The sequence below is a fragment of the Mauremys reevesii genome, linkage group 12, assembly GCF_016161935.1.
Source record: "Mauremys reevesii isolate NIE-2019 linkage group 12, ASM1616193v1, whole genome shotgun sequence".
In the NCBI taxonomy this organism is placed as follows: domain Eukaryota; kingdom Metazoa; phylum Chordata; order Testudines; family Geoemydidae; genus Mauremys; species Mauremys reevesii.
The window spans coordinates 15,417,535-15,442,691 of NC_052634.1; the positions used below are offsets into that span (position 1 = coordinate 15,417,535).

The window sequence follows — 25,157 nt, forward strand, 5'->3', positions numbered from 1 at the left end:
CTGACATGTAAGAAGTTTTTCCCAATGTCCAACCTAAATCTCCCTTGGTGCAATTTAAACCCATTACTACTTCTCAGTGGTTAAGGAGAACAATTTATCACCCTCCTCTTTATAACAGTTTTTTTGGTACTTGAAGACTATTCCCCCGCCCCCCAGTCTTCTCTTCACCAGACTAAACAAATCCAATTTTCTTGCCTTGTAGGTCATGTTTTCTAGACCTTTAATCGTTTTTGTTGCTCTCCTCAGGACTTTCCTGAATTGGTCCACATATTTCCCAAACTGTAGTGCCCAGAACTGGACACAGTACTTCAGTTGAGGCTTTATCAGTGCTAAGTAAAGTGAAAGAATTACTTCTCGTGTCTTGCTTACAACACTCCTGCTAATACATCCCAGAATGATGGTTGCTTTTTTTGCAGAAGTATTACATTATTAACTCGTATTTAGTTTGTGATCCACTATGACCCCCAGATCCCTTTCTGCAGTACTCCTTCCTAGGAAGTCACTTCCCATTTTGTATTTGTTTAGTACTTTGCATTTGTCCTTATTGAATTTCATCCCATCTACTTCAAACCATTTCTCCAGTTTGTCAAGATCATTTCAAATTCTAATCCTGTCCTCCTAAGCACTTGCAACCCGTCCCATCTTGGTATCATCTGCAAACTTTACTCTCTAAGTATGCTCTATGGCATTATCCAAATCATTTATGAAGATATTGAATAGCACCGAACCCAGGACAGATCCTTGCAGGGCCACACTCAGTATGCCCTTCCAGCTTGAGTGTGAGCCACTGATAACTGCACTCTGAGTACGCTTTTCCAACCAGTTGTGCACCCACCGTATAGTAGGTTTGTCTAGGCTATATTTTCTCTAGTTTGTTTATAAAAAGGTCATGTGAGACAGTATCAAAAGCCTTATTCAAGTCAAGAGAGATCACATGTACTGCTTCCCTCTATCCACCAGGCTTGTTACCCTGTCAAAGAAGGATATTAGGTTGATTTGACATGGTTTGTTCTTGACAGATCCATGTTGACTGTTACTTACCTTATTTTCTTCTAGGTGCTTACATATTGATAGTTTGATTATTTGCTCCATTATCTTTCCAGGTACCAAAGTTAAGCTGACTGGTCTATAATTCCCTGGATTGTCCTTATTTCCCTTCTTATAGATAGGTCCTATATTAGCTCTTTTATCTGTCCTCTGGGATCTCTCCTGTCCTCCATGAGTTCACAAAGATAATCACTCATGGCTCAGAAATCTTTTCAGCCAGGTCTTCAAGTATTCTAGGACATATTTCATCAGGCTCTACTAACTTGTCTAAGAAATTCTTAACTTCTTCTTTTCCTAGTTTAGCTTCAGATCCTACCCCATTTACAGTGATGTTCACTGTGTTAGTCATCCATTCACTGCTATTTTTGTGTGTGTGAAAACTGAAACAAAACAAACATTTAACAGTTTGACCATTGCTGTGTTTTCTGTTATTGTCTTTCCGTTTTCATTGAGCAGTGGGCCTACCCAATCCTTGGTCTTCCTCTTGCTTGTCATGTATTTGTAAAATGTTTTCTTGTTACTCTTTATATCCCTAGCTAGTTTAATGTCATTATTTGCCTTTGCGTTTCTAATTTTGTCCCTACCTGCTTGCGTTAATTTTTTTTAATATTCATCCTTCATAATTCAACCTAGTTTCCACTTTTTGTATGACTCTCTTTTGACTTTCACATCATTGAAGATCTCCTGATTAAGCCAGGGTGGTCTCTTACCATACTTGATCTCTTTCCTGTGCATTAGGATATTTGCTGTTGTGCCCTTAATAATGTTTCTGTAAAAAACTGCCAACTCGCCTGAATTCTTTTTTTTCTCTTAGACTTGCTTCCCACGGGATCTTACCTACCAATTCTGAGTGTTCTGAAGTCTGCCGCCTTGAAGTCTGTTGTCTTTATTCAGCTGTTTTCCCTCCTACCATTCCTTAGAATAACGAACTCTATCATTTCGCGATCACGTTCACCCATGCTGCCTTCCACCTTCAAATTCTCAACCAGTTCCTCCCTGTTTGTCAGAATCAAATCTAGAACAGCCTCTCCCCTAGTCACTTTCTCCACCTTCTGTAATAAAAAGTTATCTCCAATGCATTGCAAGAACTTGTTGGATAATCTGAGCCCCGCTATGTTATTTTCCCAACAGGTGGCTGGGTAGTTGAAATCCTCCATCACCATCAAGTCCTGTACCTTGGATGATTTTGTTAGTTGTTTTAAAAACAGCTTCATCCATCTCTTCTTCCTGGTTAGGTGGTCGAAGTAGGCCCTACTGTGACATCACCCTTATTTTTTGCCCCTTTTATCTTTACCCTAAGACTCTCAAGAGGTATGCCTCCCACTTCTATCTCGACCAAAGTGTATACAACTTTGCTACCCAACACAATACCTCCTCCCTTTTCCCCTGCCTGTACATCCTGGACAAGCTGTACCCTTCTATAGCAATATTCCAGTCATGTGAATTATCCCACCAAGCCTCTGTGATGCCAATTATGTCATAATTGTGGTTATTCACTAGAATTTCTAGTTCTTCCTGTTTGTTCCCCATGCTTCTTGCATTAGTGTACAGACATCTACAATGTACATTATATTTCCCCTCTATAGTTTCTCCTTGCTCTTTCCCTGCTGTGATTGTCCATGTTCCCCCAGATTCTGATTCTTCACCCAGGTCTTCATGTTTTGGACTTACCTGTGAGCTTGTGTCTCCTGCCCCTGTTGAACCTAGTTTAAAGCCGGCCTCACTAAGTTAGCCAGTCTGTATCTAAAGATACTCTTCTTCTTCCTTGCTAGGTGGTCCCTATCTCTGCTCAGCAGTCCTTCTCGGAACAGCATCCCATGGCTGAGAAAGCCAAAGCCCTCCTGGCAACACCATCCACGCAGCCACTAATATATTATTAAAAAAAAAAAAGATAAAATTTGGAACAAAACCTTTTGATTGCTGTGAAATGATCCCCCCCCCCCCAAAAAAAAAAATTTTTGTTTCATGGCAAAGTTTGTATTTGTTTTGTTTTCATTCCAGTTTTGGAACAGGAAAAAAAATCCAAAATCTTGGAATTTCCCACAACGTGGAAAATCCAGTGTCCACCCTGCTTTAAATATCTGACTATTGTTCACCACACTTGCATGCATGGAGGAGACCAAGGAGAAAGAATATAGCGAGGTCACGGTAGCTGCAGAAGGCAGAAAGACTGGAGCCACTGGTCCATGTCTTACTCTTAAAGAGGCTAGTTCAGGCACCCAAGAAGAGGTCTGCATAGATCTGCCTCCTTATTTGCATAATAGGCAGGGCTAACTCAGTAGAAGCCACTAGTCACGGATTGGTGGATGGCTACTCCCAAAAGAATTGCTTTAAAAATAGGCATTTTCAGAGCATTAAAATGTAAACACTCCATGGGTGGAGATGCTGAGAATCTGGCTACCCCACACCTAAGCAGTGGGGGAAGGTTGGTGCTGCTCCCAGTGCTGGAACATTCCCCAGTGACCCTGCAAAAGCCTGTGTGGGAACCCCCATGGGGTTGGGGTGAGAATAGGCAGCCGCGTCCCTCCTTCCCATCAGCATTAATGTCCTGGGTTTCCCCTCTGCCTGGTAGAATCCCCCCCACCAGCACCACCACCACCACCACCACCAGTGGGCAGGGAGCAATGCCCTGACATCACAGCTTCACCATGAGAGCACAGCTCTTCCTGAAGCTAGAGAAAGCAAGGAGTCAGTGTGGGGGCTCAGAGCCTCCTTGCTGATGGCCCAGACCCCACAAGCACCACTCCCTGCTGCACGCTCTCTTCACAGCGGATTTGGCCAATACATCCACAGAGCTGCAGATCCCCAGCCTTATGGTCCCCGGCCCATCCCTAATCCTAACTGCTCAATGCATGCTATGGCCAGGGGAGGGCACATCTCCATAGCACACATCACTTTGAAACTCCTGAGCTCCCTCCTCGTAGACAGTCATTCCACTGAAACCCAGGCCTTCCATGGCCCCAATGTCACCCAGAGAATTTGGCCTGGCATCTGCGTAGTCCAGTTTCTACTGCACATGCTATGCTGAACGTTAGCTTTGATATAGCTGCATAGTAGTTACTGTCGCGGATTGAAAGACATTTCCTTTAACAATAAGCACTCCAAGGAACGAGTCCATCCTATGAACCAACAGCCCAATAAATCACTTAAATGCAAATCAACTTCTTACTTTTTTCGCTTAAAAGAGCATCAACAATGTTCTCACACCATAACAAGCCTACTCTCCCCAGCCAGTGACTGGGGGGGCGGGGGAGGGAGGCTAGGCTGTCTGATGGGAGAGAAAGTTTGCTTTAAATACAACACATCTGGATTCAGGATCTGCCTTCCAAATAAAATAGCTGAGTCATAAACCCCCTCCCCCCTTCCAAAAAACCAACCCAAAACCCCACCAGGGTTTGTAATGGAAACACTAAGTGACTCCAGCTGGAACATCTGTTCAATGTGATTTCCGTTCCACCAGCCACATCAAAGCCAGCCTCCTGTGAGTTATGCACTGAACATCACAAGTGGGATTAAAATCATGTTGAATAGTTTGATATGCCATAAACTATTTATACTGCCAGAGCCCAGTGGCTGTATTGAAATTCACATCCTGCGTGCCAGGATGGAGACGGGCTGGTTCGCTGCTTCACCAGACCCATTTGTGGAAGCTCAGTGTCTTCGCATACCAGGTGGTTGCTCATTTTGATGCCTTTTTTTAATGGGCCTAGAGGATTGTGCTTTTCTTTAAGTGAGATGGAGGTAAAGGAATGAGAATTCAGGGGAAGTCAGTGATAGCAAGGTCGGAGGTGGGTGGGATTTTAACTGATGTAACAGCAGCCCCTGGTACCACCGTATCTGAGGACTTCAGACCATATTTACACTCTCAATGTGCCTGGGGGGGCGGGGGCAGGCAGCAGGCTGCTTGTGTTCCCCATTGTACAGGAAAGAACTGATGCAGAAGAAGAACTACTTGGCAAGCAAGGCAGACATGCAAAGAAGAAAAAGAATTAAATCTTCTGAGTCCCAAGCTGTCACCTGGGCTGCCAGACTCTAGGCGAGAGGCGCAGAGAGGGAGGAGATGAGGGTTCCTGTCCTGGAGGGAGGAAGGAGGAAGGTGGGGTGGGAGAGGAGGATTAAGGTAGCTATGAGCCATCTTTCATGCAGGGATCTGTAAGCATTTCATGGACATTAGTGCGAGAGCTCTCCCACCGCCTTTGCCTCCTAACTGTTCCCAGTTTGCTGCGTCTCTAACTAGATCGCTGCTTTCCACACGTAAGCCATAGCATTGTAGGATGTAACAGAGGTGTAGATGAGGGCCTCAGCAAGACCGCTAAAGATGTCAGTGCTGCAATAGGGTGGAATAGGAGCTGCACCAGGCTCTCTGGTGAAACCATCTATCCCACAGGGAATCATGACGGCTTCCTTTGTTCCTCAGCCTACACTGGGGCACCACAGAGATTGCTTCCTCCTACTGATTAGCAGGGAACCTCCATCCACACTTCATAAACGCACGCGTCACTGACAGCTTCCACACACACACACTCTCTCTCTCTCTCCCCCCTCACCCACTGGCATGGCTGTTCAGAGCAAGGAGGTCTCACACACACACACTGGGATGGCTGTTTAGAACAAGGAGGACACACACACACACACACTCACACTTCTCACCCACTGGCCATGGCTGTTTAGAACAAGGAGGTCACACACCAAACTGCTGCAGGTGCATGGCACTGCAGAGGACTCCAGCTTTGGTCAGACACTGATATCCTTCTGTTTCACAGCACCTTACAAGGTACTGGTCAACAAGAACAAGGGCATGAGAGTCTGCCCCTCTGCTTGCACTTGCCCGGCTCCTTGGGTTCCTGGAGGCAGCATATATTTTCTTTTCCCCTGCTTCCAGCTCCAAGCATTCCCTGCGTGTGTAAGCTTTGATTCTCCCCCCAAAGCAGAGTAATGGAGTCAATGGAGATCCAGCAAGGTTCTTAAGCATGGATCTAAGGGTCTGCCTTCACTTCAGAGTTAACTCAGGTGATCAGCATCTAGGCTAGCCTAGCCTGAATGTGAGCAACCATCCTGCACCACCCTACCCCGCATGACTGCATCTTCATTGGTGCTGCTCTTCCCCCATGTGGGATACTAGGACTTCTGGTGCTTCTTAGAGCTGCCCTCAGCTGAGCAGCTCAGTTTCTTTTCCAAAGAATTGTGAGAGAACGTGTCTGTCCTTTTGAGCACAAGGGGAGAATTGGAGGACTACTGGCATGCAAGGCAGGGCTTTGGAGCTGTGCTCCAGCTCCAGGCAAAAACCTGTCGGAGATGCTCCATGCTCCAGCTCCGGGCTCCGCTCCAAAGCCCTGATGCAAGGGATGTAGCCTGTGTCCTCACTACTAGCCTTAAAGGAAGCAGCATCTGGGTTGTAGCCTATCCCCCAGCTGGCCTGAGTTTAAAGCACCACCAAACTCCAGTGAGAGGGGTCGGTGTGCAGACAGGAAGGGGATTAGGGACAACGCCCTTGCTAACTCTGCTGTAAAACATACCCCCCACATCATTGAAGCCAATGAGGAACTCAGGGACTCAAGATAGGCATTTGCCTTGATGAATCGGGACCTAGGCCAGTAGTCTTGATCCTGTTCATACCAAATAATGTTTGGCGAATGAGACTCTTCAATATGTGTGTGTGTGTGCATGCATGTGTGTATACGCTTCTCCCAGTTGGCTGTCGGCGGGGCAAGTCAATTCAATCATTCAAATTAATTACAAGCAGCCAGGAAGGAATTATAATTGTAACCGAATGGCATTACATTGTGATGAGTTATCATTTATGTAAATGTCTTTAAAAAAATATTTGCAGGTGTCTCCCTTTGTTATGGGGAATCTCTGGAACGTTACCGGAGCATTAGGCAACACAATCCCATTTGTGACGGGAAAGATCAAAGACTTTTTAATTCATTTTCTCCTTCTTTTTATCTACATTTTTTAAGTGCAGAATGGAGCTCTGCTCCTTTTAATACAAAGAGGCTCCTCTATAAATCCTAAACACAGCTACTAAACCATCAAACAATGGGGAAGCTACTAAAGAGAAGTGTGATTCATACTTAAAAAAGGAAGGTGATTAGCTGTTGTTGTATAACAATGGGGAAGTGTCAGGACACCTGCAAATGAATTAGGAGCGGGCTATATATCTCTGGGCTGTTGTGTTAGCACATCTCATTTATATTCTCAACTGCGCTGCCTTTATTGTCATTTGAATTGCACATTTTTAAATGAGATTAGGGTAAATTGAAAATACCTGTAATTTCCCATCAAGAAAGCAGGTGGCTGCGCTCACAACAAAGCAGGGAGCTGGCAGTGTAAATTCGCCCACCTAATGAGGTGGGAGCCTGGTGAAGGAGAAGGTAGCTCAGTATCCTGCTTTGCTGTCCAGATATTTATTCTTCTGTCTTACTCTCGTCTGTCCCTCTGAGATGGCCACCTCTCTGCGTGATCTCCCAACTGCTATGAATCCTGCCAAGCTCACTCACAGAGGCTAACACCCCACTCCCTTGTTTTGCTCCTCAGTGAGCTCAGCCCAGTGGGGTACCACAGACAGGACGTCTGCCTACCGAGGTGAGCTCCGCACAGCTCTGACTTGCTTGGTGTGCCCTAAGAAACCACCAGGGAGGGCCTGGAGCAGCACCTGGCTTACTTTGGACCCAATCCTGACGGCACCGAGGTCCAGCAATGCTTGTTTTTGCAGGAGAGCTTTCTTCCTCGCCAGCCTCTTCTCTGGCCTTCTGCCCACTATGGGTGCACTAGCCTCCGCTGCAGCTCTTATCACCTGAAAGTGCTGTCGGATGGGAGCTCAGTGGCTTAGGTGAAATGGGTTGTTCTCGTAATACCCGCCCTCCTGCCTGGGTCATTGGCAGCAGGAATTGGATCTGGGATCTCTGGTTGTAAGACCATAACCCTCTGTTGTCTGAGCTAGTAGCTCATGGCCTGCCAGGTGTGACCCAGCCACCACTAGGAGCCAGAGCACCACCCCAAGAGGAGCATGGAGAGTGGAATCTCTGATGTTCTTTAGCCTGGGGTCACCCAGGAGCTCACATTAACATGATCTGAATGGTCTCTTCTAGCCTCATAATCTATGAATCTCCCTGGGGAGGTACTCCCAGCTTGGGAACAAGGCAAGACAGTACAGTGGGGTGGGGTGGGGGTGAAACATGCTTATTCTGTACCTTTGTGTGGGTAGATGGAGGTGTGACATACTAAGGTACAATCTAGATTATTGAGCAGCTGCGTCACCCCTGTCCTGCAACCTTGGGTGCCTTTCAATGCCTTGCTGAAGTAGCTCCCACCTGGGCCACTCACAAACAGCCTCCCAGCATGCAAACCCTACCCTGAGTGTCTGGGTGTAACTGCAGCCTGCCAGCCACACTTGGGTTATACTCTGGCTGTCACCAGCCTTGGTTATACTTCAGGGTGACCCCAACACACCCCCAGTCCCAGGTTTCCCCCCAGCACTGTATGCCCTGTGCTGCCCAGCCCTCTCCTGGACAGTATAAAATATTTTAAGTTCATTATTCCTTTATGGGAACAATAAGCCAGCTCATTAATTCAAATAGTTATTCAGACACTTCAATTTACACACACTGGATTAGATAAAACAGTAAAACAAGTTTATTAACTACAAAGAAGGACATTTTAAATTAATACAAGTAATGAGGCATAACAGTCAGAAATGGTTACAAGAAAAATAAAGATAAGACGTTTACTAATACCTAGTTTAACAAACTGTATCAGATTCAAGCAAAGTTCCTCACCGCATGCTTTCAGCCATCTTCTGGCCAAACCCCGTAAGGCAGGATCCCACCCCCAGAGTCCAACGCTTGCTTCCTTTTTCTCTTTAGGTGCAGTGAATGCAATAGGCAGAGAGAAGGGGGTGTTTTGGGGCGCCGGTCCCCCTGCTGAGAAGCATTTCTAGCTGGGAGCAAGGCAACAGGCAGTCTGTGTGGACAGGAACTCCAGGCTGTTTCTTTGCTAAAATGTAAATGTTTTGCCCTGCCTCCTTTTCTGCCAAAGAATAGCCACCTAGCAGATAATGACCCATTAGCCTTGTTTATACCTGGCTGAGGCATCAGCTTGCCCTCTGTCTCTGAGGAACTGGTTTGGCCACTCCCCAGACTTCTCTGGAAAACATACTTTTAGTTGTGATCTCAGTTTATTTTTATAACTTCACACACAACACTGCTACGTGCATTTTGCCATGACATTGCTGATCAGCAAATTATGAGTTTTTAAATGATAGCTCACAAGGCATACCTTGGATAAACATTATTACAATAGTGTCTTTTAGGGCATGAACACGGGAATAGTCTATCACAGGAGGATATCGTTCTTCAAGGCTGCTAACCTTTCCACCACCATGAAGTTCACTGAAAAAGCTAAATTTAAAGAGAGAGGCTAGGGGAGGCAGCTTGTTGGATCCTTAAAGATGTCTCATTCTTCGTCTCCAAATTTCTGATGGGAACACGAAGCTGGGGAACATCTGTCTTGCATTATCTGACATCACCAGGAAGCTTCTGTGGTGGAATACAGGGCCTTGACATCCGTCTCACCGCCATCTGTTCTGTGCTGTGTGGTTCAGCTAGCCTGTCCCTATCACAAGAGACGTGCACTCGGGTTATTGCACATGTGAGAAATGCCCATAACTCAGCATCTCTGTAGATGCAGGAGCCTGTTAATTCACAAAGCGGAGGGGAACTGGTTACTCTGGGAGTTTTTCAATGAATCACTTTACGGCTGCTCCAGTCAGCCCACAGGACCACCGCACCTCCCCGCCCCCTCCAATGTACCTCTGCCCGGAAAAGGTGCCAGACTGGCATCCCTGGGAATGCAGAGCTGGTGCAGTGTCAATGACAGGTTTCCCCTGCCACTGTTCCTCAGGAAAGTCTCACGGATATCTAGCAGGGAAAGGGTGAGCTCAGGTTCCATGCACATTCAGGTCTCTCTGCTTAGCTACACCCTCTCATGTGCTCTGTGTAGATCTGAGCAGCGCAGGGGAAGCTTACAGGTGAAATCGTGGCCTCATTAAAGTCCCTCCTATTGCGTGCAATAGGGCCAGGATTTCACCCATGTGTGTTGTGAATAAAAGAAGTGCTGTAGCCTTCAGTGCTATCTAGAGGCCCTTTCACCAGCACTGTATTCTTTCACATGCACACATGTAAATCTCCTGTGGACAGATCCTAAATCCTTGATGGTCAGTAGCACTGTTCTGATTCGCACCGGCCCATGCTTTTCAGTTAACTCCTTTTTTTGGTGGCTCAAATTCAGCCTGATTTGTTTCCAGGATAAAAGTCCCAGGTGTTCTCATTAATTTCCCGTTAGAGTTGCTCTCATCTTCCGTTTTCCTCAGCAAAGGGTGCAAGAGGCCTGGTGTCTGTGCAACAGGTACCATTCCAAATGGCAGCACACACCAATATCAGCACAGATGCCTGATGCAGAACACACCATGCAAATCAGCCTCATTCTGCGGCACTGTGAAGGGGTTTTGTGTTTTCCTCTTTGCAAGCGAGGCAGGTATCTCATGAACAAATGACACCCCATTCGATGACAAGCTGGGGAGCTCTGAGCAATGAGACTCTGTTCCCACCTCCTGGAGATCTGCCACTTCTTTGGGGACTGATGCCCCTGATCACCACCACTAGCTCTGCCCACTCTGCTGATTAGCATTAATGAGAGGCAGCTATCAAGGTTGTCACCAAAAAGACTCCACCTGCATCCGTCCAGTGGAGTTCTGAACTGTTCTCTCTCTGAGCCCCATTTGGAAGAAGTACGACAGAAGGAGGCTAGAGAGAGCTAGTGAAACATGAGCTAAGGGGACAGCAAACAGAGTGGATGTGCTAGCCACCTGGATTATAATACCTTTGTGATACAGTCAGGACCAGACCATTGGACACCCTTGGGAGGGAGGATGGACTTGCGGTTCATAGATACATGGATGTGCAGAGTTTAAAGCCAAAAGGGACCATCAGATCCTCCTGTCTATAGAATTTCACGCACTTACTCTTGTACCAAGCCCCATTTCTTGTGTTTGGTTAAAGCTTCTTCCAGGAAGGCCTCCAGGCTTGATTTGAAAACAACAAGAGATGGGGAATCCCCCGCTTCCCTTGGTGGATTGTTCAAATGGTTAAATCACCATTACAGATTTGTACCTAATGTCCAGTTTGGCTAAGCCAATGGGCCTGCAGCCAGGAGACTGGCATTCTATTCCTGGCTTTTCTATTGACCATCATGCAAGAAGCAGCAGGGTCATGGCTTGAGCCATATGGAAGGACCTTTTGGGGAATCTAGACTCGTCTGGCCCTTGTGTGTGGGAGCACAATTATGGAGATGGTGTCTATCCCCCTCTACAAGGGGGAAGCTCCTTACGCCCTGCATATCCCTACAGGGTGAGGAGCAATCCAGGCTTTACTCTCTCCATGCCTGGGGTGAAATGTGGGGTTAGTACCGGCGCCTCCCTCCGTACAATGGGCTAGCTGTGCTCACCTGCATCAGCGGGCTGCTAGGTGGGAACAGTTAAGAAGCTCCTTGGATGGAAGCTGTATCATTGCAATTTGTTCTCATCAGCATTTAAAGGAAGCCAGTTTCTAGGTTCAGAAGAATTCAGCAAACTGCTCTTCCCTTTGTTACTTAGCATGTCCTGCTGCCTGGTTCCAGTGTGATCCACAAAGGCCAAAACCTTGCCATCTGGGTGACTAAAGCTAGGCTCCTAAATCCCCAGATTTAGGCACCTAAAATAAAAGCAGCCTTATTACCCAGGGTGCTGAGCATTCCCATGTCCCCACTCAAGTCAACAGGAGCTGTGGGAGCTCTGAAACTCATCCCACTTTTAGGTGCCACCCTGGTGAATAATGGAGCCACGAATGCTGGTGTAACCCGCTGGTGAGTGTGTGTTACAGATCCTTCTCTGTGCTAATCTACTGACAATACCAGTCTGTTACAGCCCCAGCTGTGGAGCCTTGGCTCAAGCTGCAGCAGCTCATGCTTATAGCTCTGGAAGTCCTCTATTCAAGCCCCAGTCTGTCGGCCAGGAGGGCAGCCATCACACTGAATGAGATTGGTCTGAAGGCTGAGACCATGGCTGAGAGAGACCGCAGCTGGGATTCTCAAAGCTGCATAGGGGATTTCAGCACCCAGTTCCCATTAATTTGAATAGGATCTTGGCATCCAAATCCCACAGGCAGCTTTGAGAATCCCAGCTGTGGTCTCTCTCAGCCATGCCTTCAGAACAAAGGTGGCCTCCCCTTGGGCAGCATCACTGATATTTCCCCACACAAGCATGGGTGCAACCTTAGAGCTCCTGCATTGGTCTCCAACAGGGCAGTGGGAGAATCCCCTGCTTTTAGCAGTAGGTCCTATAGGAAAATACTCTGCTAGTAGAGGATGAGGAATCTGCACATGGTGGTAATCGTCAGCTGGCTTCCCCTCTGTGATAGCAGCACATGAAGTTGGCTTGCAGAGCGCTGATTTCTAACCCCAGTGGAGGCTCCAGAGCATACACAGGAACTGACTTCCTGGCCATGCCTATCCCAGCATCCAGATCTATCCCGGATGGATGCCCCCCTGCGGACTTGCCTCTTCACAAAGGCAGCTGTACCTTCCTAGGGCTGATTGAACCTCTCCCTTACTGAGCTCTGAGTCATGAGCTCCTTTTGTATTTCTGGGTGACGCTTTTGTACTTAGATCACAGGGTAAGGAATCCATGTTCTGTAAACAGTCACTACACAAATCTTGGACCAGGGCCTGGATCCCTGCTTCTTCAGCCATAGGCCTCCACCATGTGAACTAAAGGAAAGCCTTTCATTGGAACTAGGAGTAGATCCCTCATCCTCTCTGTGGCCCAGCCACTAGCAGGCAACGTCACAGGCACACAGAGAACGCTAAGACATCACATCGGGAAATGCCTTGGCTTCCTAGAACACTTGTTGATAAAGCCAAGCTCTATTGAGCTTTTGCTAAGCAACATAAGACATGTTGAAGTGGATCAGACCCAAGGTCCTTGTAGTCCAATGTCCTGTCTCATACAGTGGCCAGATGCTTCAGTAGAAGATATAAGAACCCCACAGGAGTAGATGTGGGATCATCTTCCCCCATCCCGGTCTCAGTTCGCTAGAGATTGGCTTAAATCCTGAAGCCTGAGGTTTAATAACCCTGTCATTAATGATGATGAGTCTGGATAGTCTTTATAGCCATATATGTCCAACCCTTGCTGAAGCTTTCTTCTCTTTTCTTCACCTCTCTTCTAAATGTTGTTGGGCAGTAAGTATTTTAGATGCTTATCATATAAAAGGCAAAATACAGAGAATATCAGTCTAAAGAAAGGTCTGTGACACCAGTTAGGACTTGGCAGGGATGATTAGGCTGATGAAAGAGAGTAAATGCCACTTTCAAGGTAATAGATGCACAAAAAATCATCATTACAGAGTGCAATGTGAGACAGGAACATTTCAAAGCAAGACAGTTTATTCCCTTAAATGGGAGTCACAAGCCTCCCTTTATTTTTTGATGTGAAATGTCATGTCTGAGCTTGTATGTGCATTAAATTGTGGTAGATTTAAGAACTCCCAGCCAGCATGGGAATATTAGCAAGTACCATACAGGTAGGAATGTGATGGGCACAGCTGGCTTGGAAAGTGCTTCTGGATCCTTTGGGAGGAAAGGCACTAAAGAAATGCAAAGTGATGTCACTGTTTGTTAGAGGAGGCCCATCTAGCTAATAGGATGGTGGTTCTTCTATTCTAATCTAAATAGGTTCTTATCCCATGCTCATTACTGCAGCATCTGAGGCCCAGATCCTCAAAGATATTTAGCTGCCAAACTCCCATGGAAATCAGTGACAGTTAGGCACCTAAATACCGTTGCATATCTGGGCCTGAGTGCCTTCCAGTAGTGAAATAAGTGAGGTGCCCACATGTGTGTCATGTGTTTGTTTGTCTTCTCATCCTCTCCCCAGGGGGAGAAGCGCATGCAGGGGAGTGCTTTGTTTTGGAGGGGAAGGATATATAGCTGTTGCTCTACACTGACGTGGGAGAATTGCAGGTCAAAGAAATGTGCTTTTCCCTTCGATGGAAGGTGGGAAGCTTTGTGATGGGCCTTAGTGAGTTCATTCCAAAAGTCATGGGCCAACCCCCAAGTGCACTCTGTCTCACAGAGCTTTACCTTTCTTCTGCCAACAAAGGCTTGAAATTCCCTCCTGTCCAACAATGAAGGCCCTCAAGATAGAGAGACTTGGGTCAGTAGTGATCACTTTCTGTTGTTACTTTCCGTCTGCTCTTGGGTGGCTTGGTCACCTCCATCCCATTGCCAGTGAACAAGTGTCTAGATTACAAGATCACCATCCCCACTGGCACTCACTGGTTCTTCTGCTGGCCTTGACACAGAGAGGCTGAGATCTGAATGGGCCTTGGAAACAGAATTCCTCTAGAGCTAATTCTCCCAGGTCAAGGGTGGGGCCCACTAGTGAGACAATGAAGGAAGAGCTGGCCAGCTGCTGAAGTGTGCAGAGCATGTGTGAGGGATAAACAGAGGCCTTCAGTCTCGAGGGCTCTAATCCTGGGAATGGTGGTGGCAGCAGGATGGTCCCAGTCAGCCCCAGGCCTCCTGGGTTCTGTGCCCACCTCAGTGGGTACTTGCCCAAGTCACGTTTCCAATACTCCGGCTGAGTTTCCCTGCATGTAAAATGGGGATAATGACGCCTGTCTCCCAGCAGGATCCTGACGTGCTCCAAGGTTATGGGCTGTAAAAGACCTGAGCCATTGGCTTTAGAAATGAAAGCAAGCTAGTGAGTCCCCCTGCTGGGCCCTTAGCTGATTTTTGGTACAGTGCATAAGTTATTAACATGAACAATGTGAGAGCATGGGGTCTTGCCCCAGGCCATTAAACAGACCACTGAAAGTCTCCCTTGGAAAAGTCCCCATCCCACGTGGCTTAGATGGACCCCGCTGAAACCTCAGGGCTGATTTGCAGAGGTGCAGAACTCCAAGTAAAACCGATGGGAGCAGCAGTTGCTCAACACCTCTGTAAATCAGCCACCCGCCCCGAGGCCTTGGATAGAGCGGAGTGCCGGCGAACAGGAGCGGATGGTCCGTTTGGTGTGGTGTGGTAGTGGGCAAACATGTAAGCAGCAGATCAGCATGTGGACTCTGGGCCGTCTGGAATGCATCCTGGCTGCTTGTTGCCTTGGTTCTGTTATAGCAAGAGGATGCTGGTGCAGAGCACAAGTCCAATAAGAGTTTGATGTCTGCAATAACGTCTCCTCCTCCAGGGGGCCCCCCAAGGCACAGAGGTGGGAATGGGGAGAGGGTCAGGAGGGTATCATGCATACAGCACAGCTCAGCAGCTCTAGAGGAGCAACACATTTTCAGCACATGTTGCACAAGTCTGGCTCGCTGCCTTGTGAGTGGGTGCGTATGTTTCCTTGTGTGTGTCTATGCACAGTGTGCCTAGGAGTGAATATTGTGTGGCTGTATGTTAGGGTGCGGCACATGTCTTTGTGTGGGCCCCCGTGTATACATGCACATGTTGTTTGCCTGTGTATGAGAGAGAGAGAGAGATGTGTGTATGCTAGGTTTTGTGCGTGTCTGTGTGAGCTGTGATGTGTGCAGTGTGCGCATATCTGGGGGCGGGGTATGCGTGATGTGTGTATGCATTAGGATAATCACTGTGCCATGTCATTTAGCACTGGATGGCTCTAGTTTCTTCTCTGTCTTTCAGTTCTTTATCTTGAGTTGTCTCCAGCAGGGATGATCTCTGACTTATTAGCCATCAAAGCCAGGGGTCAGCCCCGTCTGCTAATGCCTCTGCCCCAGTGTTTGCCCAGATAACAGAGAGGAGAACAGAGAGAGGAGGAGGAGAGAGGGCAGGAGAAGAATGTCAGGCCTGAACTGGACTTTCACTGGCTGGAAGATCCAGTGAGCACTATGTCTCACCTCCTGGGGGAGTGCAAATGGTGATGAGTTACTGAGTGATCCCTGAGTGCGGCAGATAGATTGGTGATGTAGTCCAAGTACCTGTATGTAAGAGGCCTAACTGTTTGGGGTTCTTTTGCTAGTAGCCTCCTTACAGAGGAGCGAGAAATGGAGGAAACATTTAGGGGTGATACTGCCAAGAGCTGACCTGTTTTGTTGGGATCCCTGAGGTACATCCTCTTCAGCCAGAATTAGGAGGAGAAGGCTGGTCACAGACAAGCAGCTGCTGACGGGTGTGTTCCCAAAGCCAGGGCCGCAGTGTGATCCAGTGGCTAAGCGGGGGGCTGCCGAGACCTGGGTTCTGTTTGCCGTTCTGCTATGTGACCTTGGATAAGTTATTCCCTGCTCTGTTCTGTTTCCATTCCCTGTCTCGTCTATTTAGACTAAACACTTTAGGGTAAGAACTGTCTTGAACAGTTTATTTGTACAGCCCCTTGCACAATGGGGCCTGAGCTCCTGCTGCTATACAAATAATACTGCAATATAAATAATGAGGAGGGCAGAGTGTGTTTGTGAAGTAACCTCAATGCTGCAAATGGCCTCTGTGCTGCCTTTCACACCATCGTCACTGAACTCAGCACATGCCCCAGTGTTTGCTGGCACTTGCTCCATCCGAAGCATCCTCTTCAGCCCATCACTGAGCTGATCACCAGAAGAGCAGGCTTTGAACCTGGAAAAGGCCCCTTAATCCTTCTATCTCTCAGAGCAAAGAAAGAAGCCCCATGAGCCGCACTGTGGGTGGAAAGGTCCTGCATAGATTTGGGAGAGAGACCCTGAGATTCTTGCAGCAAATAAGTGGCTGAGTTGGGAACAGAGCCCGTGAGCCCCAACTCCCCAATCTTTGCTGTGTCCCAAAGAGCACATGGCTTCACCAAGTGCTTTGGGGACTCTGGACTTCTGGCCCGAAAGGGTTAAATCAATCACTGGGGTCACATATGTGCCAGTTAGCATTCACCCACTGCAGCAGAAGGCATGGCCGGAGTTGAGTGATGTGCGTTCTGCGGCAGTGAAATACACTTATCCGTGTGACAGCTGATGGATTGTCGATGTCTCCTTGCAGACCCACCTCTCGTCAACTTGTCCGTAGAGCCGCAGCCAGTGCTTGAGGACAACACAGTGAAGTTTCACTGCTCTGCCAAGGCTAACCCAGCAGCAACCCAGTACAGGTAAGATTGCCCGCAAGGAGCTGGCCTCTGTTCATTATGGAGTATGTTTAACACTGCCCCCTACTGGAGTTGTGCTCATGTTGGTGTGCTCTACTGGCTGGCCATATGGAGCTGCTTCCTGTAGCTTCCCTGTGCGCAGCCAGTGGTTTTGGAGCTGTTGTGTATTGCTGTGTTTATTACCATGGGTGGCTACAGACTGGCACCTGCTCTTGTGGATTGGATAAGATGGGCTTTGCCCCAGCTGCACTGACCATGCGATGTATTAGCTGGGTTATAGAGCTAGAACTGCTCCCTCCTGGACCGGAATGGACCAGCTCCTGCATACCCAGCCCCTCTCTGCTGCAGCCAGAGACCAGTGCTGCCTGGTGCTCCAGCCACAGTCTCTCCCATTGATAGTGATGTTGTATGTTAATGGACTCCATCTCTGCACGCACCAAACTCCTTGGTCAGAGATTCACTGGCACTTTAGAGAGGATTAGAGCCCTGGCAGCACAGTAGCATAACCATGTGTTTGGGGGCATAACTATCAAAACACACACTGAATGAACAGTCTATTATGGGAGAATTTGGGGGTTGTTTGTTTTTTACATAGTCTTTGAGAAAGATACAACTTCATTAGCATCTCTGGGCTTCTATTGCACTCTTGGTACCCATGGCAGAGGCTGTTTAATCAGAACAGTATAAGGCAAAATGCAGGATCACTGGAGGCCACATAGTGTAAAGTGGTGGTTCTCAACCAGGGATACGTGTACCCCTGGGTGTACACAGAGAGGTCTTCTAGGGGCTACATCAGCTCATCTAAATATTTGCCTAGTTTTACAACAGGCTACATAAAAAGCACTAGCAAAGACAGTACAAACTAAAATTTCATATAGACAATGACTTGTTTATACCGCTGTATATACCATACACTGAACTGTAAGTACAATATTGATATTCCAATCGATTTATTTTATAATTATATGGTAAAAATGTGAAAGGAAGCAATTTTTCAGTAACCGTGTGGCTGTGACACTTTTGTATTTTTATGTCTGATTTTTATAAGCAAATAGTTTTTGTTTGGTGAAACTTGGGGGTACGCAAGACAAATCAGCCCCCTGAAAGGGGTACAGTCATCTGGAAAGGTTGAGGGCCACTGGCGTAAAGTAGGGGTGTTCAGACTGACTGGGGATGCAGAACAGGGCTAGGGGTTCACTCAAGATGGGGGGCAGGAAATGTTTTTCCTCTCCTGAAAGAATTTTTGAGATTTCAACATTTTTTCGCATCCCAAAAAGTCAAAAAATCTCAAATATTTTTGCAAACTGGAAACAAAATTGTGTCAGGTCAATCGAAACCTATCATTTTGATCATTTCAGTTTCAACATGTTTCATTTTTATTTTCACTTTTTAAAACCTTTTTAAAATTTAAATGTAGTAAAAATTAGAATTGGAAAGTCCTTTCAATTCAAACAACAAAAAAAGTCAAAACAAAACATTTGGACAATTTCCAGACTTTCCTTTTCCAAAAAATTTTCGTTTCAAGGGATTCGTCACATCTGACCCTGTTTCATGACCAGTTTTAGAAAAATCGGCATTTTTTTGGTGGGGAAAAAAAGATTTCCTCAAAAATTTCCCAACCAGCACAACTCACGACCACCCTGCTCCAAATATGGGGAGGATCTTGGCCAGATCCAGCTAGATGAAGAAGGTTGCAGAGTCTGGGAGGCCAGAAAAAGTTGCTAATACCTGGACAAGAGGTTAGAGAGAAGGCTTGGGACCCAGGTCTACTGTGTTCCAGTCTTAAATTTGCCAATGACCTTGGAGAAAGTCATTGACTCTGTCTGCGCCTCAGAAATAATACTCTTTACCCAGGGGGTCTCTTAGTGGTAAATTAATGTTCACAAAAGTCGGGCTCAGGCTGGTTCAACACCACAGGTCACTTTTCTCGAGGGTCCATCTTGCACCCCAGAATCTAAGCTTTTGAATTAAAAAAAAATCTAAACCTTCTAGCCCTTATGACTGGATAGAAAATGCTCAGAATGTGACTGATTGCATCGCAGTGCTGTGGTGTCTGCCTTAATCTGCGGACAGCCTGCTACAATAGCTCTGAAAGAGGTGTGAGCAGACCTGTCTATCCTAGCCGAGTGTTAACGCTGAATCTCAATTGCGCTGATTTAAATGGCCAGAGTGGGGCAGCATGAGCGATGGAACGGGCACAGTTTGGGGAATCAAGAGGCTCTGAGTTCTAACCCAGCCTCTCACAGTGTGATGTTGAGCAAGTCATTTCACCTTCCTGTCTCAATTTCCTCTTCTGTAGAATAATACTTGCCTACCACTTGCATATGATTTGAGAATTAATTAGCCAATGACTAATTACAGTCCAGTGTTTTCCACATGTGACGCGATATACCATAGAACCTCCAAGTTCCGAACATGTTGGAATGGAGGTTGTTCATAATTCTGAAATGTTTGTAACTCTGAACAAAACTTCATGGTTGTTCTTTCAAAAGTTTACAACTGAACATTTGACTTAAGACAGCTTTGAAACTTTACTGTGCCGAAGAAAAATGCTGCTTTCCCTTTATTTTCTTTTCGTAGTTTACGTTTAACACAGTACTGTACTGTATTGCACTGTTTTGTCTCTGCTGCTGCCTGATTGCGCACTTCCGATTCCAAATGAGATGTGGGGTGGACTGGTCAGTTTGTAACTCTGGTGTTCGTAACTCTGAGGTGTTACTGTATAAATGTTATGCATTAGTGGTGTCATTAACCACTTCATTGATGATCAAAGCATAAGAGAAAGGAGAGGGCCAATCATATTATCAAGAACGGCAAAATCCGTTCCCAGTGGTAACTCGTTTTGGCATCGTGACTCAAGCAAGGGTTGGGGTGGAGCCTGGGACAGCACTATCAATTATTTTTTTTCCAGTCTGATCCCTGTGTCAAACATTTTGAGAGCCTCAAAAGGTGCCTAATAATTACCTCATCATCCATTCTCTACATGTGCTTCCCCAAACCAACCCAGGGTACCAAGGCTGGACGGGCTCCTCCCTAGGGATGCTGCATTTTGGATCAGCCCACATGCTGGACCTTGTGGTTTGACTCCTGTGTCTCGCCAAGCTGATCAGACATGTAAGAACTATAAAGATAAACTTCCAGTTGAGTCAAATTAATTTCAGCGACCCCCCCGGACATTACGTGTGTCATGCATGTGACTCCTTTTTGGTCCCCTAGCAGAGCTGATGCTTATAGACAACAGAGGTCTCTCAGTTGGAGTCTTGACTCCAGTATCTTGCAAGGACACGTAATGTCTAGCAGGATCTCTCTTCTAGTTTCTTGAGCAAGACGTTGGAACAACCAGGGCAGGGCTGCCCATCCAGAGAATCCCTCCTAGGTTTTATATTGAACCCAGTGCCAGCTGGGACAGGACTTTGGGAGTGTAGCCAGGGTGGTGTGCGTACCCATGAGTGTAAATCTGGTCAGTAAAACTCACAGTCCTGGAATCTGAGAACTCCGCTATTGGGTTGTGTGCATCTCTTGTAGTTGCCACAAGTCAACATGTGAGGAGAGAGGAGGAAGAGCTGTCTAAACAGTGGCCAGAACACACCCCACGTGTCTGGAAATCCGGTGACAGCCCCACCCCTGGCACATGGTGCTCTGTGCTCTGTCAATGGGGACTGTGACTGGATAGATAAGGGTGAGGAAAATGGAGACAGTGGAATCTGATTGCACATGCTTTGAACTGCTTCCCCCAGCTCTGATGCAGGCAGCTTACCCTCACTGCAAAGCTGTTGTGTACACACACCCGCTCTCCTGAGCTGCTGGCAGATCTAGCATCGCCATGGAAAATACAGGGCGGTCAGTTCTGAGGGGTGCTCTGATGGGCCACATGAGGGTTCAGAGGAGGGAAGTTGGGGAGCCTGTGTTTTAACCCACAACCCATCCCCCCTGCAACAAAATCTGCCCCAACCAAACATCAGGGCTTCCCAAATGAACCAATGTTGATCAGCCAAGGCTGGCAATGTCTCTCCATGCTGGGAGGAGTGTTTGGAGCTCTTGCTCCTGAGATAACAGTAGGCTAACCGTGGAAGAGGGACAGAAACACCTAGTATCCCCTCTGGCCAATGCAGAGAATGACTGTGCTATAGAAGAGCTAGGACTCAGCTGTAGTGAATCCAAAGGATTTCTTCATTGAGGCTGCAGGACACAGCCTCAAGTTGTGGAAGGAGCTGCTGAGTATGGCACAGTGGCACCGCCAGGCTCTGGAAGGAAAGATACACAGTGAAACATCTCTGCCACAAAGAATTTACAGTCTCAGTAGACAAAGGGTGGGAATGGAAGTACAGGCACACAGAGAGGAAGTGACAAAGTCACACAGCAGGATCAGGAACAAAACCTGGGTCTCCCGATCACCACTTCAGTGCCCGACCCATAGATCAGTGGTTGTCAACCTGTGCTCCGTGGACATAATCTGAGGAGTATGTCTAAGGGTTCCAGAAATGACTTAGACTAAAAACTGACTGTACAGAATTCAACTATATATACACACAGACAATAGATTTCCAAAGGGGTCCGCAAATGAAAAAAAAATTGAGAACCACTACACCAGACAACACCACTTCTCTTGTTGACCCTCCTTCAGCATTGCAGTGGCTTTCATATTCACAGCTGTAATCAGCTGCTCATCACTCCTCACTTGGTGTTATACACAGACGCACAATCGTTTATACTTTTACAAAAACAACCAGTTCATATTAACTGAGCAGCACCTCCGGGAACAGGTTATCATGACCTACCTCCTGTTAGACTTTTACAGCTTAATTAGCACAATCGAGTGTGCTGGTAGCAGCTATTCCTGCTGGCTGGAAATCTTGCCATCAGCGCAATAAAGCAATAATTGCATTCCTAGTTACAAAGAAGAGTTATTAATTTGAGAAGTCAATTAATGTCAAAGATACAAATAGCTCTGTTTTCATAAGTATGGTAAAAAAAAGATGAAGCAGCACATGCCAAGCTGGGCAAATAACTTTGGTGAACTTTCTCAGGAGATGTTACACCATGATGGATTCACTCGCACAGTCAAAGGGAAAACAACCCCTGTTGGCTGAGTGACAAGACATTGGCCGCAGCCTGACACAACCCCAGAGCTCAAGACTGCTTGAACTAGCCTTTTCCTCAGCTTCAGCTTAGTGCAGCTAAGGAGGGGCTGCTGAAATGGCTTTATGACGCCTTTGCACCTCAGTGGCCCTGGGGCACTCGGTGCTGGGCCAGATTCCATTCACCACTCGTGCATGTTAGAGCAGTCTGAGGGCTGCTCTAATTTGCATTGTCTCCCAGTGCCTCAGCCTCTGGTATCACCAGGGTGTAAGGGATGCCCAGCCATGGCCCCTTTCCTCTGGCCAGGCCCACTGCACTGGCCGCAGCATGGGGTGTGTGGCATAGGAGCTCCATTCCATTAAGGATTCTCCTACAGTGGGGACTCCCCCAGGGCAGGGGCTCAAACAGGTTTTAGGACAGCTTTGCTCCCTTGTAACAGCACAAAGAGCTGTCCTGTTCTTTAATCACCATGTTGTGTCTAGCTATCACACTCCACTTCCCCATTCCTGCCTCCTTCGTCATCCTCTCTGCAGCTGTAGCACTACTTCCCTAGCTCCACTGCTCTCCCTTTCCTTCTCCCCCAAGTCAGTGCCATTTGTCCTTTCACCCTCCCTAGTTGCCTCAGTGTCAGCATCCACAGTTCTATAAAGCTCTCTCGCTCTCTCTCGCTCTCTCTCACTCGCTCCAAAGCATTTTATGATCCATTGCATGAGGGACTTTCTAAAAAAAAATAATTGCTCATTTGATGGGTTGTATTTTTTGCATAGAAAATTGTTTGGTGGTTGTTTTGTTTTTCAAAGAAAAGGAGCCTGAAAAATGTGAGCACTTCATTTGTTTGAGTTTCTTAAGCTCCCTTAATGGATTAACATCACTCGACGCTTTTTTTTCACCACAATAACAAGCTAAGGGGATTTTGCCACCATTCCAGGGTTTCCTTTCATCTAACAGCTATGATTGATTTAGGGCTTTTCGGTTTCATGCCGAAGAATCCCAAAGCACTTGACAGACTATGCAAAAGGGTCAGTTCTCCCACTGCTGAAATGCAGCCATCTCTGGAGTGGAACACAGCAGCTGTCAGGACAGGACACAGCCGTTTAGGAGAGGATATGAATAAGAAGGGGGGAAAAATCCCAATAATATATCCATTTGAAACCGTAGGGAGAAGTGGACAGGCAAGAGGTACGTTCTAAAACTGGAATATCACTGGGGCCTTGGGATTGATGGCATTATGAGATTGTTAATGATAGTAAGCAGTCAGGACTTTGACCTTTTATCTCAACCAAACCTCAGTGACCAAGATTTTCAAAGCGCTTGTGTATTTTGGGTGTCCAACCTGAGACTCCTTAAAGGGGCCTAAATTTTCAGAAAGTGCCAAGCACTGGGTCACTTTAAGGTGCCTCGGGTTGTACAACCAAGTCCCTAGTCACGTGGCAGTTCCCACACCGTGGCCCCAACACCATGACAACATCTGGCCTTGGCTCCAGTTCACAGCAGTGGGTGAAAACATCCCTTTGCACAGCTCTAGACGTCATCTGCAAGCATTTCAGAGCCACCTGACCATCAGCCAAGCACAGGGATAAAAGATGTGGTGGCTCTCTGGGGCTCTCAGTAAGAGGAGAGTGTGTCACATTTTCTTATTACAAAAGTCAGCAGACTTTATCCAAGCAGTTCGTGCAGTCAGAGCTGTGAGCCTGGGAAGTACAAACAAACCAGCTTTCTGAACCTTGCCTCTGCTTTTGAAGGAAAACCATATTAAGGAATGGAACATGTGTAAGTCTTGGATGCAGACCGAGCCCATCAGAAAACAGACGAATATGAAATCAGCGCTTGGGTGAAATCCCAGAGTCCCCACGGCTGTGTGGTCTGTGTAATTCAATCCTCCCGAGAAAGAATAGACCTGGGCTGCAGAGGAGGTGCAAGACTCCTTAGGAGTCATGCAAGACCAGAGACAACGAGCATCCTGTTCTTTGAAATAAATAAATAAATGAAATCAAACTAGGATCAGGTGGAAGAAGAGCTATTTTTTTTTCCTCCAAGGGACTGAGCTGCTCTGATTTGTGTTATGGGGCTTCTCTCATCCTCTGATAGAAATATCAGGTCTTGGTCTCTGGCCAACATTTCTTTTTATACCTCCCAGAGTGTTTGTCGGTAAACAACTTTGAACGCAGAGGGAAATGTCTAAACAATACAAATGCCTTTTTCTGGGCAGGGGTCCACTGCAAACTCGGCACTGTCATCTTTGCCATGAATAACCTGTGCAAGCAGTCGCCTCTCTTGGCTTCACATTGGGACTCTGTATTGCAAAGCCAGTGTCTGCATTCTCTAAGCATGACGAGGTCACAAACACGCGTTTGCACCCGAGTGCATGCCATGCTGTGTCACGTGCACAAGCCTTGCAACATGCTGTGCATGTGACATGGAGCGTCACTCTGCACACATACCTGCACTAACAAACATCGGCACACTCTTGTGAGCAAATCCCTGCCACTTGCCTACTCATGCATGTTTTTACTTGCGTGCGTGCACATACACGCACATACACACTCTTGCACAGAAAAGGACACACATGCATCCTCATATATATTCCTGTTGCTGCATACACACACATCCTTCCAGTTGCAGGCATTCTATAGTACTTTCTGCATTGGAGTTGCCAGTTTGGGTTGGATGTGTTCCTGGAGGTTTCATCGCATGACATAATCTTTAATTAAAGACTAACCTTTAATTCTGGGAGACTCCAGGACAGTCCTGGAGGGTTGGCAACCCTATTCTGCATACACACATGGACTCTCGTATGCACCCTCATGGGGATACGGGGGCACATACACATGTAACGTGCTTGTAAAGAAGGTGTTGTTTCTCCCTCCAGAAGCTAGTCCTAATA

The 25,157-nt window shown here is 46.9% G+C and overlaps 1 protein-coding gene across 4 annotated transcripts in view; it reads left to right on the forward strand.

Moving 5' to 3' along the window:
* Nucleotides 1-25,157, forward strand: part of KIRREL3 (kirre like nephrin family adhesion molecule 3) — a 262,110-nt gene that overhangs the window by 89,023 nt on the left and 147,930 nt on the right. For 3 of the 4 annotated variants that reach the window (XM_039496138.1, XM_039496141.1, XM_039496139.1), the window contains exon 4: nt 17,092-17,197. In XM_039496138.1, coding sequence (XP_039352072.1) covers nt 17,092-17,197 — 106 coding nt within the window. Of the gene's footprint in view, nt 1-11,270; nt 11,454-17,091; nt 17,198-25,157 lie in introns of those variants that run through there. The other variant, XM_039496142.1, reaches the window with a different exon arrangement.